At 38.4% G+C, this 22,049-nt stretch overlaps 1 protein-coding gene across 4 annotated transcripts; it reads right to left on the bottom strand.

Moving 5' to 3' along the window:
- Positions 1-3,027: 3,027 nt before the first annotated feature.
- Positions 3,028-22,049, bottom strand: TMEM196 (transmembrane protein 196). 4 transcript variants are annotated; one of them, XM_014307334.1, is made up of 5 exons: positions 21,737-22,049; positions 9,976-10,032; positions 8,064-8,318; positions 6,136-6,209; positions 3,028-3,854 (listed from the first exon to the last, which is right to left on the bottom strand). In XM_014307334.1, exons 1-5 carry the CDS (start codon positions 21,899-21,901, stop codon positions 3,848-3,850), a joined length of 558 nt encoding a protein of 185 aa, XP_014162809.1. In that variant the 5' UTR covers positions 21,902-22,049; the 3' UTR covers positions 3,028-3,847. The 4 variants fall into 4 exon arrangements, with proteins under 4 accessions (XP_014162809.1, XP_005421820.1, XP_005421821.1 ...); XM_031057660.1 differs by having other exon boundaries at positions 3,327-3,854; positions 21,755-22,049; XM_005421763.1 differs by lacking the exon at positions 6,136-6,209.

Genomic DNA, 22,049 nt, shown 5'->3' with positions numbered 1-22,049 from the left:
TGTCTGGATAGCCCTTGTACAAGTTCTAAAAATATTCCTCAAAATCTGTCTCCAGATGCATGTCTCCAAAACAGCTTTGGTTGTACATACTGATTGTTAATTTCAGGGTTTATGGTGAAGCTAAAGATGTCACTTTGCTAAAGAAAAGGAAAGCTAGATAGAACCATTTTAGGCAGGAAGATTATGCAGAAATGTCTACAATGATATGGTAGACTAATAACAGTCTGCTTTTAGATATTTCTAAGCATTTAATTATAAAAGGTTCCTTTTAACTCCTTGACCTGCCTAGGACTGGGATCTGAAAGGATTAAAAATGGCTTAAACCGTGAGACTCTCATTTCACTGCATCTTTAAAATCACACTGTCAGGGAAATTTTTTGCTATAAGCATGACTATTTGTGATTATGTATATCCATTTCCTTAATGTGTATCAATTTCCTATTGAATGTGGCCTGCTTCACTGTCCTTCATACCTCTCCAGACCATCTGAAGGGAAATTCATATGTCCGAATACAACAAATATATTTTGAAGATTGTGCAAGACAGATTTAAAACATATTATACCCACTGTTCTGCACAGTTTGCAATAAGCACTGCTGATTGTTGTAAATTCAAAACGTGTGTGTTTCTCATCAGCTGAGGTTCAATGAAGTGCTAAGTATAGCATAAAATATAGCCTAAGGTATTATAACATGCATCAAGGACTTACCAGCTAAGTCCTCTGTACAAAGTTCAGTGAATTCCTTCAGGAAGAGTGTTGCTTGACCTAGTAAGTAACAGCTGAATATCTCAGAGAGAATCTAAGCCAGCTTCTGATTTTCCGGCGCATGAATCAGACAACTGTGTCAACAGCAATACATGTTTCATCCTATTTAGATTGAAAAGGACTTGGGTGCCCAGCCTTCAAGCTATTGGTGTAGTTACACTGGCTGGTCGCATTCTGAAAAGTTAAAGTTTTGTTTTTCATGCAGTTAGATAAGTGGAATGAATGTCCTTTCATCTGTGCCAGTAACAAAAACATGCAGAGAATGTTTCCATTACAGTTGAATTCTGCATGCAATTATGGAACAAAACCATTAAACACAGTGAAACTTTTCCCAGAATTCCCCTACCACATACACATATTGTGGTAATTTACTCTGAATTCTGATCCTGTTTTTATGTCTCAAGTAGGAGCATTCTGTCACATTTGTTCCCAAGTCTTTTTAATTCCAGATTTGCATTTTCAAGGCTTTTATTTATGTAGGGACCAGACAGTTTTTCTACATTTTACAAGCTTGGCGCCAAAAGAAGGAAAAAACCTCTATCAATTGAATTTGGGGCCCAGATCTCTTCTTTCTCCTTCCAGCACCTCTGCGAGCAGACATGATGTGGTGGTATTTCATAATTTACAGCAGGGCTTCAAACACTGTGAGCTTAGAGGATGTATCCTCCTTTCCTTTCCAAAGTAGGAGGAAGTGGCTGCTGTACTGCACTACTGAGTTGGATAGAGAAGAACCACCTATTTCCCTGCACTATCCCATACTCTCACTAATATGCCAGGAAATTAGGTGTTTGTGATAAATAACTGGGTGGTGTTGTGGTCAGTGGTTTCATGTCATTCCTGAGCAGATTCTGAACTGCAACTCCAAACTGCTCCAGGATTTGAAGCTACCATTCCTAATCCTTGTGAGATGTCACAAGAGACTCTGGTGAATTGTGATATTATATTTGTGATGAACCTCAGCCAAGTAGTTCCAAGGTGGATTTTTGAGTAATATTTTAATTTAGTCTTGATTTTATAAGGCCCTTGTTTTGTTTTTTTTTCTGAGACAATGAAGGAAGGAAAGTTTACAGAACCACCTCCCCAGGTTGTATGTTCAATGTGCGTTTTTCAACATATGTGAATCTCTGCATCCATTTATACCATGGTCCTGCCTTAGCAGGTTGTGTCCAGAGTTGCAGCAAAAATGCTCCCATAAAGGGCCTATACTGGGGATAGATTTATCTCATGCTTCCTGCTGCAAAGGAAGAGAAGTATCAAACTGAAGGGACAATGGCACCTATAAAGAGCACAAACAATCTATAACATAGTGAAGGAGGCAGTTTAAAGATAGGCAATGCCTGGAAAGGGGAGAATGTCCTTGAGCAGAGATACCTTAACATCTAGTTATTTTGCTATGTATCTGTATTCTTCAATGAACCTGAACAATCTCATAAGCAATTTCTAAGGTATGTAATGAATACTAGTATACCGGGGCCCCTGAGAAAATTCAATAGCTCTTTGGGACAGTAAGTAAGTGAAGAGAAGCCTTATAAGGTGGACTGTTTCTCAACTCATAAGCTTAGCCATCCAACTAATTAGCTTGGAGTTTAAGGGAGAGACTTAAATTGCAGTGAAGATATTCCCTATGTTGTAATCAGATCCCTTATGGACTTCAACAATTCTAAGATACTCAATTTAAAGATTATTTTCTGCCATATGGATTCACAAAACAATTTGATGTAATTTATAGAGGTTTTTATGGCGTGGTTTGAACATTAATAGGGTTCTAGTCATACCAGTCTGGGAACATGGATATGAATGACCAAATGTTGCCAATCATCAATGATGCTCACATCTGAAATTCATGTTGCAGTGCTGGGCAATACTGCAAAGTCATAGATTCGCTATGTCACATATGCGTGATTTTATATGAATATTAATATTAATATTCATATTATGCTGTAAATGTTCTGCTACAGATTATAGCTTCCATTTTTCATGGCTGTACCAACCACTAGGTTCTACAATCAAGTTTGGGGTCAGTTAAAGCTGCATACCTGCTGCTTTAACATACCCTCAAACGTTATTGTTGGTGTGGAGAATTGCCAGTAACTTCTGACCTTGACCATGACTCTGTTCAACCTTCATTTTTTTCCTTTCTGAGCTTGCTTCACTCGTTTAGAAACTTTTCAATGTATTGTGCTAAACTGCACGCATGTCAGTTCATCTCTGCAAGATCTTTCTAACAAGAAAATAAACCCAAAAGATCTCTCTAAAATCTCTGGTTTAGATTTCATTTTATTTGTCGTCTTTTATGAACAAGTTACGAAATATACTTCATTCACAAATTGGAAATATTTACAATTTCTTTACAACAAGGCATTATTGAGGTTTTGATTTATGGCATTCTTAGAGCATTCTGTCTTTCAAAACAAAGACATCGGTGTTGTTTTCAGCACACTGTTCATTTACACTCTGGATGTGAGATGGGAGCTTTTTGGAAGATGAGTTTGCACTCTCTTTTGATATGGTCTTCTGGGAAAACTGAGGCAGGATGCATTCAGAATGTGAGGAGAGGGACTGTGCAAATGTGTTGCTGTACCACGCCATGATCTGAAGCCATCATACTAAACCAGATGCTGCTAAGTGGAGAGGAGAAAAAGATTCCCCTGAGCCATTCTTCCTCTGCCTTCTCCTTTGAGTGGGCTAAATGCAGTTCAGTTTTTTTTCTGTTTTTTGAGTCTTCATGAGAATAAGAGTCTTGCAAAGTCTATTTCAAATACTATCACAATTCAGAAAGATTATTCAGACAAAAAACTGAAAGAGAGTAGCCAGGAAGTGAATAAATATTGTATATCCGCAAAATGTTTAGGAGACAAATTTTGAACATGGTTCTAAAAGGGAATTGCAACTGTGCTGGTCTGCAATTGTGACGTTTGAGCCATAAAAGCTAGGACTGTTTCATTTTCTTAATTTCTTGGAGTCTGTTTTTTTTCCTGAAGAAAATTCTAAAACCACTTCCTTCCATGGAACTTTTAAAAATTTCTTAATATACACTTCCATTATAAATCAGATGTGGGCCACCATTGCTTAGGTTGTCTGTCATTTCCTAGAACAAGAATAGAAAACATTAATTCAAATTAGAATTATTGTAAGGTGTACAAAATTCAGTTATCTAAGGTTGTGATGAAATTTGAACAGACTCAGAATTTCAAAGATTCAGAACCAATTTACATTTTTATTTAGTTTGATAAACCTCCTAAAAAAATCATATTTTTTTCCTTCATAAATTAGGTACATTTGAAAGCTGATAGATTCATTGATAGTGATTGAGTTGGACATTACACTCAGACCACATATAGAGCATTGATGGCATCTGTACTAGTTTGTGATGTCCTTTGAAATTGCATCAACTCAAGCTTGTGTGCTGATCTACAAAAGAATGAAATGATAGTTAAGTCTTTTTCCATTCAAACCTCTGTCTGTGCTGACATGCTACAAACAGATGCCAGTCAATGCCTGCTGAAATAGACATTTGGGAAGTAGATCTAGATCCAAACAGGATCTAAGGGTTTTAAGTACTTGTTTTCCCTTGGGATGGGTCTGATTTTAGTTTTCCCTTATTATGCCAGTCTACAATTTTTAGCAGTTCAGGGATTGCTTCTCCAGTGGCAGGTGAGTCATCCCAGAGTAAGCTGACCAGCTCATGAGTCAGAATCCTAAAGTACCTGAACCAAGATTTGCTCAAAGATAGATTTTCTAATTCTCAAATTGAAATGCAAACAATACCCCCTTAGCAGCTGTCTAAGCATAAAGTTGGCTACATTAATTAAACAGTTCCCTGATCTCCAAGCCTGCAAAACCACATTGAATTTATGGTCGGAACTACCTTATTCTGAGCAATCCCAGGCCTATTTCATATCAGATTGAATCTGGATGCAGAAATAAGTGATCTGCTGCTTATGTCCAATGACAGAGAACATTCAGCTCTGGCAAGAGGAATGGGTACAGTTAAAAATGCAGCTTGGAGTATTTCTAAAATTCAAGTAGATGAGGTGGAGGTGCCAGTGTTGGACTAGTTCTAAAATAGCTGCATGATGACCAGAGGCTCTTCTCTGCATGGAAAGATTAAATTCACCTCTTCTTCCTCCTAGAATACTTGGACAAAACGTGGAATGAAAGGGATTTGTTTGTCCCCCTTCCTGTGGAAGCTTCTGTAAAAAAGTGAAGCAACATTCATTGGGCTAGACAGAGAGAGACAGAGAGAAGAAGACGAAAAGAAATAACCCAACTCTATAGCATAGTAGCTGAGATTCATGGTAAAGAGAAGAAAATGATTCAACCTGGTCTTTATTACTAGTCTTACTCTGTCTCTCTCTTCTTTTAGTCCACAATATTTGGTAAGCAGAGACCAGAACTCATAGTAACATAAAGTTATAAAGCACTAATGCCTCCTTTCTCAGATTACCAGCTACATTTTAAAGCAAAACACAGGACTTAATTGTTCCCTTCACAGTTTGTGAAAGAAGGGATGTTCTGTTCTTCTCTACAATGTCACCAAACCAAGTAGCCTTGCCAGTTAATACTCCTGAAATCAAGCCTAAGCTTCAGAGAAAATCAGGTGTGAAACTAATTTTTCTACCACCCAGGTCTCCATTTGCAGATGACAGTGTTGGATGTTTTGGTGTTGTGCCTTATTCTCCTCATATATTGAAGAGGAACATGCATGCCTAACACTGGACTATGGATCCCAGTTTGGGGATTGTCTGGCACTGTAATTTGCTTATTTGTGAGTGCCTAAAGGCTTTGTTGGATGTACACTGAAGGTATCTGTCAGCTGGGAAAGAGATCAAGAATACCAAAGCCAAAAGAGACCAAGAATATCAAATACTAACTATTAGTCAGCCATATTTTGATAGTAATGATCTGTCAGAAGGCTACTCATGAGTTTCCTTTTGTAAGCATCATCACTTCAATCATCTGCAGACATCAGCTATTAGAATATCACCATAGTTTTGGAAAATATCAATACCCATTTATTTTCCCCAATATTTCTATCTTAAAAAAAAGTTAATTAAAAAAAAAAAGGTGCTGAATTTGGAGAATGAAGGAGCACACAGATTAGAAGCAGAGTGAATCAATGGTGGCTACATCCAAATAAGAGTATTTGGATGCCTGTAACTAGGGTGAATATTTTAAATACTCAACTTACTTCCGGATTGCAGCGTTCACCACGTAGAGTTATGTCACTACCTGGAAGCACCATTCCTGCCTCAGAGTAACATCACAGCATCAGCCAACTTTGATTAGCTGAAGCTATGACTTCCTCGTAGAGGTGGCCCTTCCTGAAGTGACATAACAACATGGTCGCTCCCTAGTGTTCAGCGTACCTTGGAGGTAACTCTGGTGTCGGGGGAATCACCGGGCAGCTGGGCAGGTCGGTTATTTCAATACCCCTCAATCTCTAATATAAATATAACAATTATACAATAAATATAGCACCAACAAATGCACATGCAGTACATGTCTACATTACTGTATATCAGTATAAATATACAATATAGTCATATATAAAGAACACTTCTAAGCTGTTTTCTAAATTAGGGTCCAATTTAATGTAAGTTTTTGTGCCATGACCTAGTGTACTCAACCCTGCCAGCAGCAGGCAGTCTATAGGTCTGAGAAGTCCCAAGTCAGGCCATGTGTACATGCATACTTGGCTCTACAGCAGACATGCAGGAAGTTTGCCATCAGTGGGGCACATCCCAGATCTGCTGAGTGTGTGCAGTAGGGTTGCTCTGCACGTACATTGTGGCCCTTCATCCAGGATAAGTGAACATCTGGCAGTCCTTGTTGCTAAGTGTCAAAAAGCTCCTAGGTCAACGGGCCAGGAAGGTAGGCAGTGAACTGCTGTTACCCATGTCATCCTCACCCCAAATTGATAGGGTTTGCAGTTTTTTTATTTTGAAAGGTTTTTTCCTTTCCAAGCTGTTTCTTCTTCCATTCCCTCTTTGTCCTTTTTGAGGCACGAATCTCTCTGAAAGTCAATATCTAGCCTTCCATCAGCAAGACCATCATATTTGCCTAATAGCTCATCAGAATTCTTCTTCATTTTGAAATGAGATGGAGAAATGTATCTCGTCTGTTGATTTTATCACCCTGTTTTATGTTACTGTTGTAACCTCTACTATTTAACTTTTCTAAAACATGTTTAAAACATCATCTTTTTAAAACATTTCAAACTCCCTGTTTTTAAGACATTTCAAACATCATCTAAGATTAATTCAGTTTATATTGCTACTTGGAGTCTCATCTCAGTTAAGAAACCAAAGAATAGTGACAAGTCATTTTTAACTGCTATATCATGTTTTTTCAGGGAATCTGAAAACAATTCTACAGTCTGAGCGGACTAATCCTTCCTCTGCTCTTCAGAGGTTTCAGTAGGCAACAGACTCTTGAACTTAACAGTAATGCAGACTTGCAAGTGGAGGTTTAGGTGGGCAGTCCACTAGACCTTTGTTCTTTTTTTCTGCTTATTTCTCAAATAAAAGGCATTGGATAGATACTAAGTCCAAATGCAAAGCACAGGTTTACAGTGGACATTTAACTCCTCAAATATTATTCAGATCTGTTAAGAAAAGGAGATGATTTCAAGAATTCCACTCCATTACTTGGTTTGATCCTATGTGCTCAGCTTTGGGAGCTTCAGTTTCAGCACCTAATTATATTCCTATACACCTTGGTAGGATTCCTATTAATACAAAAAGGAAGTAAATGCTCAGTGCTGCAAATGAGACCAGTTTTATTTAGGCATCTAAATATGCCCTTAGATGCTTAGGTTAAGTCACCTACATTTGAGAACTGTGGCTTTTCTGTTTAAATAACCTAATTTATAAGCTGAGTACTTGGGAGAGGAAGAGATTGATTAAATCCTGGAAGCATGCAATGATGTGGTTACAGAAAGCTTTCTGTGCTTTTTTTACAGTACAAGACATGATAATTCATATTAATAGGGCTTCCAATTATTTAGGAAGTGCTATATTTAGCAGCTAAGCCCCTAAATAGCTATACAATGGAATTATGTTGAAAATGGATGTACTTCATTGAAATGGATGTACTGCAAATATACAGTACCTAAAAATAGCTCCATATAATGCAACATAATAAAGCTTACACAGAATGGCAGCATTTCATTTTCCAGAATCTCTTTCTCATATAAAACTGAAAACTGAATACATCTCTTGCCAATTGTAAACGTTAACACATACAGTAGCATTTGAGGAGAAACAGAACAAATAAAGGAGGATACACAACTCACTTTTTCTGCCATTTCATGGGAGTGATGCAATGAATGTTCCCTTTCTGAGAACATTCTCCTTTGTTCATAGCTGGCTAGCCGACAAGTGAGCCATGAAGAAAGGGTGCAACCACCAATTCCAATGCATGCAAGAGACATGGAGGCAAGATGCAAAGAATATAGAGCAGATGACTTCTTTGTCAGAGCACGAAGAAATTGAAAATTTAAGATTCCTCCTATTAGTCCACAGATGCAACAGGCAGAAAAAAGTATCATCTGTCAGGAGAGACAAGAGAGGTTATGTCACAGTAATATTTTTCAGAAATTGATTAATGCATATAAAATATGAGATTGATATAGTTTAATGAGTAGGTAAAGTTAAAACCTATTCAATGTAAGGACTGCTAGGACACAAAACTGATTTCCAGCTGTTCATGCAAAACAGTAACATGACAGAAGGCATCATAATATTCTATTGTGCAGTTTATCACCCTGCCTCAGGAGTGAATGCCTCATGTATTTGTAGTGAATCTCTCTTTCTTTGTGTGCATTCTGACTGTGCCTCCTGCTCAGTTATAATTTATTCAGTCAGATAGCTGATTGGAGGCTTTCTGCAGCTTTTGTGGGGTCTTTGAAAGTGTTCAAGGTGAATGTGCTGGTCAAAGAACCAAAAAAAACAACAAAGGAATCTGTGATGCTGCTTTACAGAAGGTCAGTTTGGTGACTACATGGTTGGTGGGTCAGTTTGGTTGATTTTAACTTGAGTAAACTGTTCCTGGGAATTTTAGAAATCTGTCAAACAGGCTGCAATCAATGAGACATTTTTAAAGACCTCCTATTGCTTTTAGTCACAAAGATGCACTGGTTCAGGATGTGCATTAACCTCAAATGATTCAGGAGCAAAAGACCTTATGGAGACAGTGTTAAATGATTGTCTTATTCACTTCCCTTGATACTGCTGACCTGTCAGAAGATGATCTAGATGGGCATTTAACATTTCTCGATATGGCTTTGTATATGTACTTATCTACTCTGGTGGCAGAAATTTATGGAGCCTTACAGACTAGTTCTGTACACAACCTGCATGAGAATGTCCTCAGGAATGTGGCACTGAGGATGTATTTTGCAGTCCACTGGCAAGGGACTATTACATGAGACCTCTGGAACAGATGGCTTTTAGAAACTGGTTATAGTACACATGTTTTAAGAAATGGGACTGTCATTTTAACAGAGTTTAGGATTGATATTTAAAAAAAATGGAAAGAACTTTTGATTCCCATCACACTTATGCTTGTTTATGTGACTTCCATCTGTATGTGAGAGAATAATCAAGCTGACAGAAAATTAGGACTGGCATTATCACTTAAAATAAGATCATGTCTTTAACATAGAGTTCTGCTTTTACTTGTTGAGTAATTACACCATTTTGCTGCAGTCAGAAAATTAGTGTACCTGAAGAGACATCTTCCATCACTTTAAAACTTACATACGCGTGTTTCAGATTGCTAAACAAACTTGCTAAACACTTAACAGCTATGATATCTAGAAACAAACTTGGTCAGCAACCTTAATGAGATGGCAGCCCAGTGCTGGCTTTTGAAGGAGAGAGGATGCAGTCCAGTGACATTATTGAGAAGCATTTATTGACTTGACATAAATCTATGTCAAGTGATTTGTGATCCAAGTTTATCCAGATACAGACAAACAGGGATGTATGGCTTAAATAGCATGACCTACATAGGCCATTTCAGAACTGCCTTGTTTTTTGTGACTATTCCAAAGTGCTGATTGCTTCTTTTAGATTGCCAACTTGTAATTTTTCTAATTGTTTATCAAAAACCCTTGCATGCAGAAAGCCCCCAGTAAAGATTTCAAATTAGATAGGTAAGCCTTTCAAATACTTATGTGTTATGGATGCAGTGGAAAAACTTACGACAAGTCCAGATTTTTTTTTGGCGCACAATATTCCACATACGCCGCAAAGCAGGAACTGCGAAAAACAAGAAACCAAACAATTATTTCATCATTTAAGGTACATAGTTCAAATCCCACTGTGTTGCTGTGGTGGTGGCCACAGTTCAGGCAATGTCAGCATTTTTGTCACAAACCTTATGTTTCAGGAGGTTGTAACTCAACCATAAACACTCTTACCGGATAAGAAACTGGAATGAGAAGTCCTAGTGACCATAAGTCACGAGAAAAGAAAGAAATATGAATTTTAAGCTGCTTAGGTAAGAAAGTTGGAAAAAAATCCCCAGTGTGGCAAGCACAAAAATGTCTTTTAACTGTTTTATTTTTCTCTCAGAAGAGTTTAGCCAGGTGCTAGTCAGTGATCCAAATCATCTACTTCTAAGCATAGCATTGGGACTTAATGCCCTGATCCTACCATCTGAACCACTGAAGGATCACATATGGATCGTTGTCTTCAAGAGTGTGGAACTCTGGGCAAGAATATAATTCAGTCATGTCTGTGGGTGCAGGTGTAAATATCAGTACGTCTGTTGGTGTGACTACTCTGGGCATGCAGAAAGATCTGTTTCAGACTCTTGATGGCCCAATTTGCAAGAGAGAGCATGAAGGTATCTGTACTTTTTTTTTTTTATGTCATTCCCTCACATAAACTGATTTGCTAATTGTAGCACTAAGCATTAGGCAAAAATTAATCACCAAAACCAGAAAAATGCCTACCAGCTGATAAAAATAGATGATAATGCTTAATAGTGACCTCTGTCAAAGACCAGTGATGTCCTCTGATGTCTTTTTCCTCCTACAGAAAAGTTTGAGGATAAAAACAATGAATAGTCCCCAGGGAAGCAGTCAGGGTAGGAACAACAGTAGTTGTATGAAAGGAATAAGGCCTTCTCCAGGTGTTAGTAACACTGTCAAAAGATTTCCTTCTACCTCATAAAGTCTTTTATTAAGAAAGCTATGCTACCTATTTCCAATAAAGCTAACCCTACTCCCCCATTGGGAAGTAATTTTATAGTTTTAAAACTGTATTTTTCTCCACTATTTTTGCATTGAGATGGTAATTCTAGCAAAAGGCTCTGCTTGACCCTGATTTAGAATTAAATCACAGAAAAGACCTGGCTGTTACATAAGAAATCAAAAAAAAAAAAAAAAAGCCAAACCAAAACCCCAAAAACCAAACCCCTAAGAGGTTCAATAAAGCATTCAGGGTCTGTGTAATATATTGCAGGTACTTCTTATTTAAACTCTAAAATTTTGCAACTTCACTATTTCAGCTGAGGAGTTGCCTTAACTCATAGTTCTCCATAATGAATGTAGATAAATTGTGTATATTTACTTTTATACTAAGCATGGGATGTGAATTTAATACCAATCAGATTATAGAGACGGCTGGGTCACATGGACCAGGGTGCTGAATGGCTCAGGACATACCAGAAGGCACAACTGGTAATTGCTGCTAGAACCCACTGACTGGAATAACAATAAAACAAAGCAAATCACCAAGGGACAGTGCTCCTTCTGCACTTTCCCACAGGCAAAGAAGATTTCAGCTCATCACATCTGCTTTGTAAGTGTTCGCTCAGGCTTTCTGTGAAATTTTGGGGTTTTACTCCCAGTCCTGTTAGTGCAGATTGCTTTCAACCGAAGGCACGCTTCAGATTTCCACACATCGTGTTTTGTATTTCTCAAAATGCAGAAACCTCAAATGAAATTTGTTGAAGACATCTTTGTAATTAAGTTCTATTCAGTCAGATTTGATAAAGTGGATTAATAATATATTTTCTCTCTGTAGTGATTGAATAGGATTGAAAGGAAATTTTTGTATATAGAAAAATTAATTAGTGTTGGAAGATATCATCATAGATAGTTTTAACTTGTTAACTAGTTTAAAAACCTGTGTGTTTGATAATTTACATTTAAAGCTGAAAGAGCATGAAAGTCAAGGTCACCCATTTTTTCAGGAATGCTTTAATTCTGCTCCAATTTGAGTCAATAAAGCTAATCTATGAGCCCCAATGTACCAGCTTTTCAAAACAAGGGATGACTATTCCATTTAAAGCACTTGACTACCTGGAGTTAAAATCTGTATGCAGTAGTTAAATGTACATTAAGTTTGCTAATGATACTAGACTAGGAGACACCATAGACTGTTAAGTGTAGAGAAGCCTTACAGAGAGATGTGAATAGACCTGAGAGCTGGGTAATTACCAATCATGTGACATTTAACAAGAGCCAAGTGCTGGATTCTGCACTAGGACAGTGTAATCCTGGTTATACATAAATACTGGGGGTCAAAGGGCAGCCACAGCGAAAGAGGTCTGAGTGTCTGGCTTGATGAAAAATTGAATGTGAGTCAGCAGTGCCCTGGCAGCAAAAAAGGCCAACCATGCCCAGGGATACATCAAGAACAGCATCACCAGCTGGTGGAAGGAAGTGATTGCCCTGCTCTATTCTGCTCTGGTGCAGCTCCTTCTTGAGCACTGTGTGCAGAGATGGATGCCTCAGTATCAGAAAAGCATCAAACTGTTAGAGTGTTCAGAGGAGGATGACCAAGATGGTGAAAGACCTTAAGGGCAAGACTTATGAGGAGCAGCTGAGGTCACTTGGTTTGAAAAGACTGAAGAAGAGAAGGCTGAGGGGTGACCGCTACACAGTCTAGACCTTTCTCAAGGCAGGCAGAGGAGAGAGAGGTGCTGATCTCTCTTTGATGATCAGTGATCACAAGGAAATGGAGTGAAGTTTCATCAGAAGAAGGTTCTTCACTGTGAGGGTGGTCAGCCACTGGAACAAGCTTCCCAGGAAAGGGATCATGGCACCAAGACTGTCAGAGGTCAAGAGTACTCTGGATGCTGCTATTAGTCTTATGATTTAGTATTAGGTAGTCCTGCAAGGAGCATGGAGTTGGACTTGGTGATCTTTATAGGTCTCTTATAAGTTGAGAAATTCTACAATTTTATGATAATATTGTATCATATCATGTATACTCTGTATGTGCTTTCTCTCTCTACATCTACAGTGTTTGTAGATATAGGCAAGGAATAACATGTCCCACAGTTAAAGAGCTAAAAGTGTTCTTTGTATTCTAACTCAGAGGAATTGGATATTCATGCTTCCTCCACATTCTTCTGCTTAATCTTGAGGTCATGCTGAAGTTTTATAATCCGTATGACTATGAGGTAAACAAGTTGTGAAACTGAATGCACTCAAGTGCCTGAATATGTTAAAAAACCTTGGAAGAAAAGTATTCGGGCAGTAGCAAAGGATTAATGTTATTTAGGTTGGGTTTTTTTTAAGATGACAGTGTATTGCATTCATGGAGAAGAGGATTGCCCAAAACCTAGTATGGATATTTATTTATGTCAGCATGCATTCCAGGCTATTATACCTCATGCAAAGCTTTGAAACTTCTGAGCCAAGTTCATGACTCTCTCCTAAGGCTGATTCACTGGAAACAGTGGAAACCTGCTCTATGAAGAGACTATTAGTAATACCTGTGGCTCAGGAACACTGCTCATGCAGAATTTCTTTGTCCAAGCTTTCTAATGTGGAGACATCTAGAATGGTTAGGATTTCAGTGAGATGTTATGTGATTGACTCTAGTCTCTACTTTTTGAGAGCATAGCAACTAGCAACTTAAAAGTTTTTTCTTTTGTTTTTCTATTTTTTTTTTTTTGGTTTTTTGTTTTTTGGGGTTCTTTTTGTTGTGGTGTTATAGGAATGTCCTGCAAAATTTTTGATGTCTCAGTGTTGTGATCAGCAGTAGTGAAAAGTGGATGGGAGAAACTACACTGGCCCGTTGTACCAGAAAAAGCATGAAGTAAAAATCAGATTGAAAGTGTCCTTTACTTAGAATCTTCTATTTTATAATACTGCCAACTGGAATGCAGCCACCAGGGGCTCTGTTGTCTTGACACTCTATCTGTTCTTGGCTATTTTGAAAGACTTCATGTCAATGTGTTGTAACAGTAAAACTTGGTTTGTGACTGTTGAGCTACTCTGGACTACAGTTTACCCTTGACTAACTAATACTGTCATGGTGAGGACTTGCTCCTTTCTACTTGATCATTTATTCTCCTTAATGAATTTTTACCAGCCAATCTCATGGACTTTTAAAATGTAATTATATTTTCTAACTATGTATTTTCTAACCATTTAACCTAACTTACCTGACGTAAGTTAGGCAAACAGACTTATACTGAAAATACAGTAAATCAGGAGTGGAAAAGGAATATATCACTGAAGATAAGCTTCTTGTAAGAATTAGAGAAAAATAAGAAAGCTCTGTTATTGAAGTGTTCACAACTTATGCAGAGAATAAGGCTAAAATATTTCATTAAGGATAAGCTAAGCTAATAAGCCCTAGAAAATGCCCTGGAGACCAGAGAGGGAACTTCAGCTGGAACTTTTTTAAACATATGTCTCATTGTTGGACTTCCATTTAAATTATTATTCATAATTTAAAAAAGCATAAAATGCTAAAAGACTGAAAGGCTCACTTAAAAACCTACATAGATCACCAGTTACACCCAGACCCTATTGACGATAGGGTTACTTTTGGTTTCAGACTTATTCATTTCTCCTGTACACACATGTATAGGAGGTATGTTTTGCATCAAGACTAGCAGAGAAGCCTTGTATTGAAACTGTTGGTGTCAGTCCAGAGAAGGGCCAGGAAGTTGGTAAGAGGGCAGGAGCACCTCCCCTAAGAAGTTAGTTGGAGAAAGTTTAGGCTGTTCAATCTGGAAGAAGAGAAGGTTCAGAGATTCACATATTATTCTGAGCTGGAAGGGACCCACAAGTGTCATTGGGTTTGCGTGGAGACCTCATAGCAATCTTCCAATATCTGGGAAGCTGGAGAGAGACTCTGCATCAGGAACTGTAGTTACAGGACAAGGAGTATAGAGGTAACTGGAAGAGGGGAAATTTAGGCTAGATATTAGGAAGAGATTCATTGCTGTGAGGGTGATGAGGCACTGGAACAGGTTGCCCAGAGAGGCTGTGGGTGACCAAACCCTGGCAATGTTTAAGGCCAGGTTATACAAGGCCTTAAGCAACCTGGTCTAGTAGGAGGTGTTCCTACCCATGGCAGGGACAGCTTGGTCTAGATGATCTTTAAGGTCCCTTCCAATCCTTATTGTATGATTCTGTGATTCTATGAGTTTATGCGAATGTATCATCAAGTAATAGACAAGGGCATAACCCCTCTTGGGTGAATGGCAAAAAATCCAAAGATACTACAAAGCACAAAACCTACTTAGAGACTGAGTGCCTCAATCCCACTTTCAGTGATGATTTACCATGGACCCACCAAAGTCAGAGTAGCTCTGATAGCACCAGTGTCATTGTAAGGTAGTGTCTGTTTGTCTGTGGCGTTTTTGTCATTCACGCTGCAGCTGTACCTGCTGATGTTCCATATGCATATTGGAAAATTTCTTTTTGTCTGTTCAACTTTGGAAAAGAACCCCAAAGACCTCCCAGAAAGAAGAATGTTTATTTTGAGACTGCTTTAATTTCCTTTATATTGAATATTGCCTTGAAACAAAATCTCAGATCCAAAACCCCATAAATTTTGGTAAGAAGGCTAAAATCTCAATTTATATTCAAGCTCTGTGGTTTGGATCTATCCCTATTTCATATTTTCTGGAACAAAAGACTTGGCTTCTTTCACTTCCTTCTGGAAAATTGGTACTTTGTCCCTGGTAGTCTGAAAAAGATTCAGTTTTAGTTAATCTGCAGGAAGCCAAAGATTTGGTTTTTTCCATCAGGCAGAAGAAAAGGAACTATTTTTATTTTATATCTTGAAGCTAAGAAACCTTTCTGTCTTATGTTTTGAAAAGGCAAAAGCAATGGTGAGTGTAATTCCCTTGAAAAAATGAAAACTGCTCATAGAAAAATTTCCTGGACACGGGCTGAACAAAATAGTAGAGAAAACTTGTTGAATATAAGGACAGCTTGATCCCTAGTCATTGTTGATGACAAAAAAGACAGCTAAATTGTAGAGACTGTATGGGAAGTCCTCTGTAGGTCATCCATATGTATCTGATGAAACAGAGGAAGGGAAATTATTCCAAAATGGAATGTAACAAAGTGAAAAAGCAAGTGTATCATGCCTAGTCAAATGACACTCTACTTGGAAGACTAAACCAACAAGACAGAATTAATAGATTCACTTTTATCTACCCTTGTCAGGTAGTAAACTAGAAAATTCTGTGTTTTTACACTAAAGCAGCATAAGCATGTGACTTTCAGGACAATAACTAGGAATTTGAAATAAGTAATGTAAAGAAAGAAAGATTCTATTTAATAATGTTGTTTCAACTCCATCCAAATGAGAAAAAAGCTGAAATCTCTAATGGATGAACTAAGCAGATATCTCTAATTGTAACTCTTATTCAAAGCAGTATTTCAGAACAAGGATTAAATATTCTTAGCACAGACATAAAGGGCACAGAATCTACTAATGAAAACAAAGACATCAAACTAAATAAAAATTACAGCAGGCAAAAAGATCAAGCCTAGGTACCAGGTTTGCCTATTAACTCCACAGAGAAACACAATAATCTTTCGCAAAAAGGGGATGGAAATTTCTAATGATGTTGCTGTCCCATGCAAGTGACTGTAGGGACAGCAATGTCTAGCTGGCTGAAAGGCATCCAGATGCAGAACCAGAAGCAGCAACATTGCCAAAACCCAACCTTGTGTCTCACCAAATCTGTCATGCTGAGAGGGGAGGCTTAGTTATAACTGAGGCATAGTGTTAAATTATGTCTAATGTGAGCCAATACCTTGTCTGGCACTGTGCTATTGGGTCTTACCAGACCAGGTGCTGCTACCCTTCCCACTGATTCAAGCTATATTCAAGCAGTTTAAATTCTATCCCAGTCCCTGTGATTAGTGTTTCCACTCATCTGATTATAGACCTTCAAACATGCTTTAAAAATGGGAAATGGTTTTTAGAAACAATCAAGGAAATTAAGAAGTGTGTTTCTGAATCTGACATCGGTGATTCAAAAAGCCTCCTCCCACCTATAAAAACACTTAAATTATCAGCACAAAATAATAATGTTTACTTTTTGTTTGTTTAGAGCCTATCAGAATAACAAATAAAAAGAATGCTTTTTTTTTTTGCTCTGTATCAAGCATTTGGTTTAGAGTGTGACTGCTTACATCTCAAAAAAGTAATATATGAAAGATTATTCCCTGCAGGTGAACTACAGTCTTATAGTAGGAAAACATTTAAGCATATGCTTAAGTCAGTCTATATACAACAGATCCACTAAATACAACCCAGGAGCTAGATGGAACTTCTTCCAGGTTTTTATGTGCCTCTGGAGTCTCCAAATGACAAAAAAACCCTACTGAAAGACCTCAGCTGAATTCAGTGAATTGTCCTGGCTCCATGCAAGGCAAGAAGCTTCCACCCTTGGTATGCCCTTCCCTATCTATAGGTGCAGAACTCTTTCCAGCTTCTACTGAGCTCACTGAAAGTCCTGTGATTAATTTCATCACGAGTGGGAGCCAAACAGACATATGGTCAGTTTGATGAAAATGCAATGCATATGTTAAAACAAAGTAGGATCACATCTGCATTTTGTCTGCATGCTAAACAATAATGTGATTTTTTTAGTGCTGTTTTTGAAAAAAAAAAAAAATTGACTCTTCTTTCCAAAAGAAACTTGGCAACAGTAAAATCTAGATGTAAAATCTTGTGGTTTAAAATTTCAGGCCACCAACATCGATTTAACAGTCTAAAAAGGTTTCGTTGCTCTGGGAAAGTCCATACAGACTGACACTTTTTCTTTTCCTTCAAATCTTGGATCAAAAAAATTAAAGTAATTTAAATCAAATATTTCAAGTGCCAACTTGGAACAAATTTCTGTAGCCAAATGCACATTTTTAATGGGCAGGCAGACTTCCACTGTGATAAAATCACAAATCATGGAAACAGTAATTCTGCCTCTATCTACAGACGGGCAAACAGACCAACATACAGAAAGTGCATAACTCTCAAATACATTCAGATATTTGCCTTTATAAGGGAAGAAATTATTACTCTAGAGGGGCATAGCCATAAGTGAATCATCGAGTATCTCTCTTGCATATGAAGATAGATGGCATATTTGTCTAAAGATGTGGCTTTTGTCTCTCATTCTCTCTCTCTCTGTGAGGGAGACTCATTTACAGCAAGGATTTATTCACCACTGCAGGATAAATAAGGATAAATTACACAAATGTATGTGTGTGTATATGAATATCTATTCACTACTCATAGTGAGAGTGATGAAACCACTGTGTTCTAAATATAGATGGAGAAGCATGTGACCATTAAAAAAAAACAAACTGTGAATATATTTTGGTTGATTATCTTCTGACTTTTGTTGTTTGTGCAAAAGCCTTTACTATGGATGCTGTAATTCCTGCTATGTTATTGTTAGTGGTTCAGCGTTCTCATTGGTTGAATTATTCTATAGTACATCATATAACTGAATTGGAATGGTGGATTTCAGAAATATCCCTCAGTTTCTGGGAAACAAAGAAATCTGGGAGACACTGGTTACAGCCTGTAGAATAGTTTATCCCAGTACAAACAACAAACAGAAAGAAATTTAGAGATCACCAACATGTGCACTTCAGGGTATTCGGGACTGTTTTTATTGTGGGCTTGTTTTAGTTTTTAGCATTTTTTTCAATTTAACAGCCATGGCCTATTTTAAAAAGAACAGATTGGTGATGATGTAAACTGGTTAGTTGTCTTCACATGCTCCAGATAATTTGAGAAGACAGTCACACCTTCAGTTGTTTTCTTATGGCTACTTTTTAAACAACTTGTACGATCTTAATCCAATTCAGCTCCAATGAGAACAACAGACTTGAAACTTCTTTTTACCATTTTTATGTATTTTTTGATACAGATATTGCCTAGGCTTTCAATTTCTTCATTCTGGTGTACTCTACTTTCCCTGGCTTGTTTATACATAATGCAGGGCATGCAATGATCAGGGTACTTCAGCCCATGCTTAACTTCACTTGTATCCATAATGCTATGGATGGAATTCATGTGGTTAAAATTAAGTATGTTAGTAAATAATCTGTCTGCATGGAGGCAGTGAACAATAAAAACATCTCTTTTAATAGAGAAGCTAATGCTTGTCAAGTGCAAACCATCATAGGGAGGCAAGTATAGAAGATAGAATGTGCATGATTTTTAAGATGCCCAAATTTTAGGAATTCAGGTTAAGGTTTCCATGGTGATGCTATCTTCATCTACTTCCTTATGAACTTGGGTCTCTGCTGAGTTCCACCCACATAAAAGGATAGAACAGGGTCAAAGGTTTTCTGTGCATTTCCAAGTAAATTGCAACAGGAAGAATGACACTGTTCAACTTAAGTGTTTTGTATCTAACATGTCAAAGAATTAGTTTTTCTTTAATGTCCCCTTCTTTTCCTTAGCGTTCACTTCTCAAAGGCAAACCCTGATTCAAGGGTGTGAATTGGGAAAAAAACCAACATATTTTATGCAAGACATATCTTTTAATACCAGCAACATGAGCCCAGTGTAAGCTACAGTGAGCAGAAAGGTGGCTTATGCCACTTCTGCAGCAGGACAATCCTCAGGATTGTCCAAACAAACCTTTGTCCAATTGTTTAAATTTTAAAGTAGTTACCCATGGCCCTAAGTATCCTTGGAGAACAGTAAATCTCTGGCCCCTTTCTTGGCCTGCCTGCCTCAGCTGCTAGTCCCCTAGTCAGAAGAATGCAACCTAACAGTTTGAACTGCTAGAGTAGTACAAAGAGAGTGGTATAATTATGACAATTTATCTTCAGTTCAATGAAAAGTAAGTCAGCCTTTAGAAACATGTCACCCCACTCTGCACGTCACTTTGATTTTCTAATTTCCTCTGCTACATGAAGCATAAGGTTCCTTCTTCCACTTTGCTTTTTCTTTGAGGCCTCTCTCTGCCTATTCAACCTGCAGTTTTTGCTCAGTTCCTAGAACCTGATGTCTGCCTTTGCTGGCTCTGGTTGTGGGCATCCTTTGCCCATTTGTTATATCTGCAAACAAGTCCCTTTGGGTTACCTTCATGCTTCTGCACTCACATATGAGAATAATTTCCTATAAATATCTGCAAAACCTTTTCACTGTCCTCTGTCTTTCTCTAAAACTCTACCTATGAACAGCTCTAAAGCAGCCAGACTGCTGGTGTGTTAAGGCAACCACCTGTTATACCACTCAGTTTGTTTTTTCTTCATACTCCCTTACACCCTTTTACACTGTATCTGTCTCTTACTATGATTATAATGTCCTTGGAAGCCAGTATCTAACATAACAGAATCTTACTCTATGCCTAGTACAAACTCTGGGGTAACAGCATAAACATGAATGAGGCAGTTATGCAGGAAATGTGCATCGTCATGAAATGATATCAGCTGTGATAGCTTGTCACAAAATGCAATCACTGCATAAAATACTGATCTCACTGACTGATCAAAGCTCTTTGACCTCAGTGAAACCCAGGAAATTGATCTTTGCCATTAAATCTTCAAATAGACATGTGGTTTTAGGTAATTTTTTTCTTCATTAACAATGATCAGAAACCTCCCTTTTTGAAGTGATTTTGATAAAATCATTACCTGTTGGCCTGGTAATGTCACTACCTGTCTGATCTAGTCTTCATTTTCATTTCTCACCTACCTGTTCTGCAGTGCAGAATTATATGTGTGCTTTTATACTGCCAAAAAATATTTATCACTGTTGTCAATAATTAATAATTATTGACAGGGAGAATATTACATGAAGCACTTTGTCTGAATTAATCTATAAATTAGAGGAGGTAATGCTGGTGAATAATCAAGAGTGTTTTACATTTATCATGTTATCTGAAGCTAAGCAAACAATCCTTTTTAGAAATACTGCTGTACAATACAAGCTGGCCAAAACCAGCTTTGGACTTCAAAAATGCCCACTCATGTTTAGACTGAATATTCAACATTTCCTATTCTTTGTTTCATAAATATAAATAACCTTTTGGAGGAAAATTCTTCCTAGAAACATGCATATCTCAAACTGGAAAAATAAGAAACATTTTTGAGAAGTGAAAAATGCTCTGTGATAAGAACATGCTGCTTCTATTAACCCATTACTGGGTTTTCATTTTTTTTTTTTGTTCATTTTACAAGAAGCTCAAGGCATCCGGTACATGAGAACATCTTTCTCCATTTCTTTCCCAATGCTTCTTTCTATTTTTCTTCCAAAAACTCAGGACTCAGCTGACATACCCTTGACATTAATTTAAAGCACCTTTTGACAGTCTCCTCATCATGGACAGGGCTGTTCTTTTGAAAAAGCAAAACTCGCAGTCAATTTAAAGACTGTAAGCTATGGCCCGGGTTTCACGCCAAGCATCGGGCTTTCCCAGGTGTGAGAAGGGGTTCAGAGAAAGTTCAGTTGCTCAGAGCAAGACTGAAAAACGGCAAGGAGCGAGAAAGAAGAGGTTTCCCGCCGCCCAACACACACGTACATCCATCTGTCCCCGCCGTGCCTCCCCCTCGCCCCACGACTCTGCAGACCGTACCCCAAGCACATCGGAAATGGACCCGGCGCGGCCGGCGCAGCATGCACTCGCGGGAGGGAAAGGAAGGGAAGGGAAGGGAAAAGGGGATGCCTTCGCACGGTCTGATCATCACAATAAAGAGTTAAAGAGAGAGTGAAATGGCTAACGTACACACACCCCGCTCCATACCGGAGAAGAGTCTCCCAGCTGAGGTTTATGCTCTGTGAGGACCAGGCTGAAACTGACCGCCCCCACGGCCACGCTGGACACCCCTAACCCTATCTCCAGCACGGAGAGCACCAGGAGGCTCCCGATGATCTGGCTGCTGGTGCACATCCTCCCTCGGTCATCCTTCCTTCCCGATCAGCCGGGGAAACCGCGCATCCTCCTCCTCCTCCTCGGGCGCTCCCGCGGCCCTAAGTCGCCCCCAAACTTTTCTTCCTTCGCAGGCAGCCGGGGCGGAGCGGCGCATCCGCGGCCGGCG

The sequence above is a fragment of the Geospiza fortis genome, unplaced genomic scaffold (assembly GCF_000277835.1).
Source record: "Geospiza fortis unplaced genomic scaffold, GeoFor_1.0 scaffold95, whole genome shotgun sequence".
Lineage (NCBI taxonomy): Eukaryota > Metazoa > Chordata > Aves > Passeriformes > Thraupidae > Geospiza > Geospiza fortis.
The sequence above is the reverse complement of the archived record's forward strand: the minus strand, read 5'-3'. Positions and strand labels throughout refer to the sequence as shown.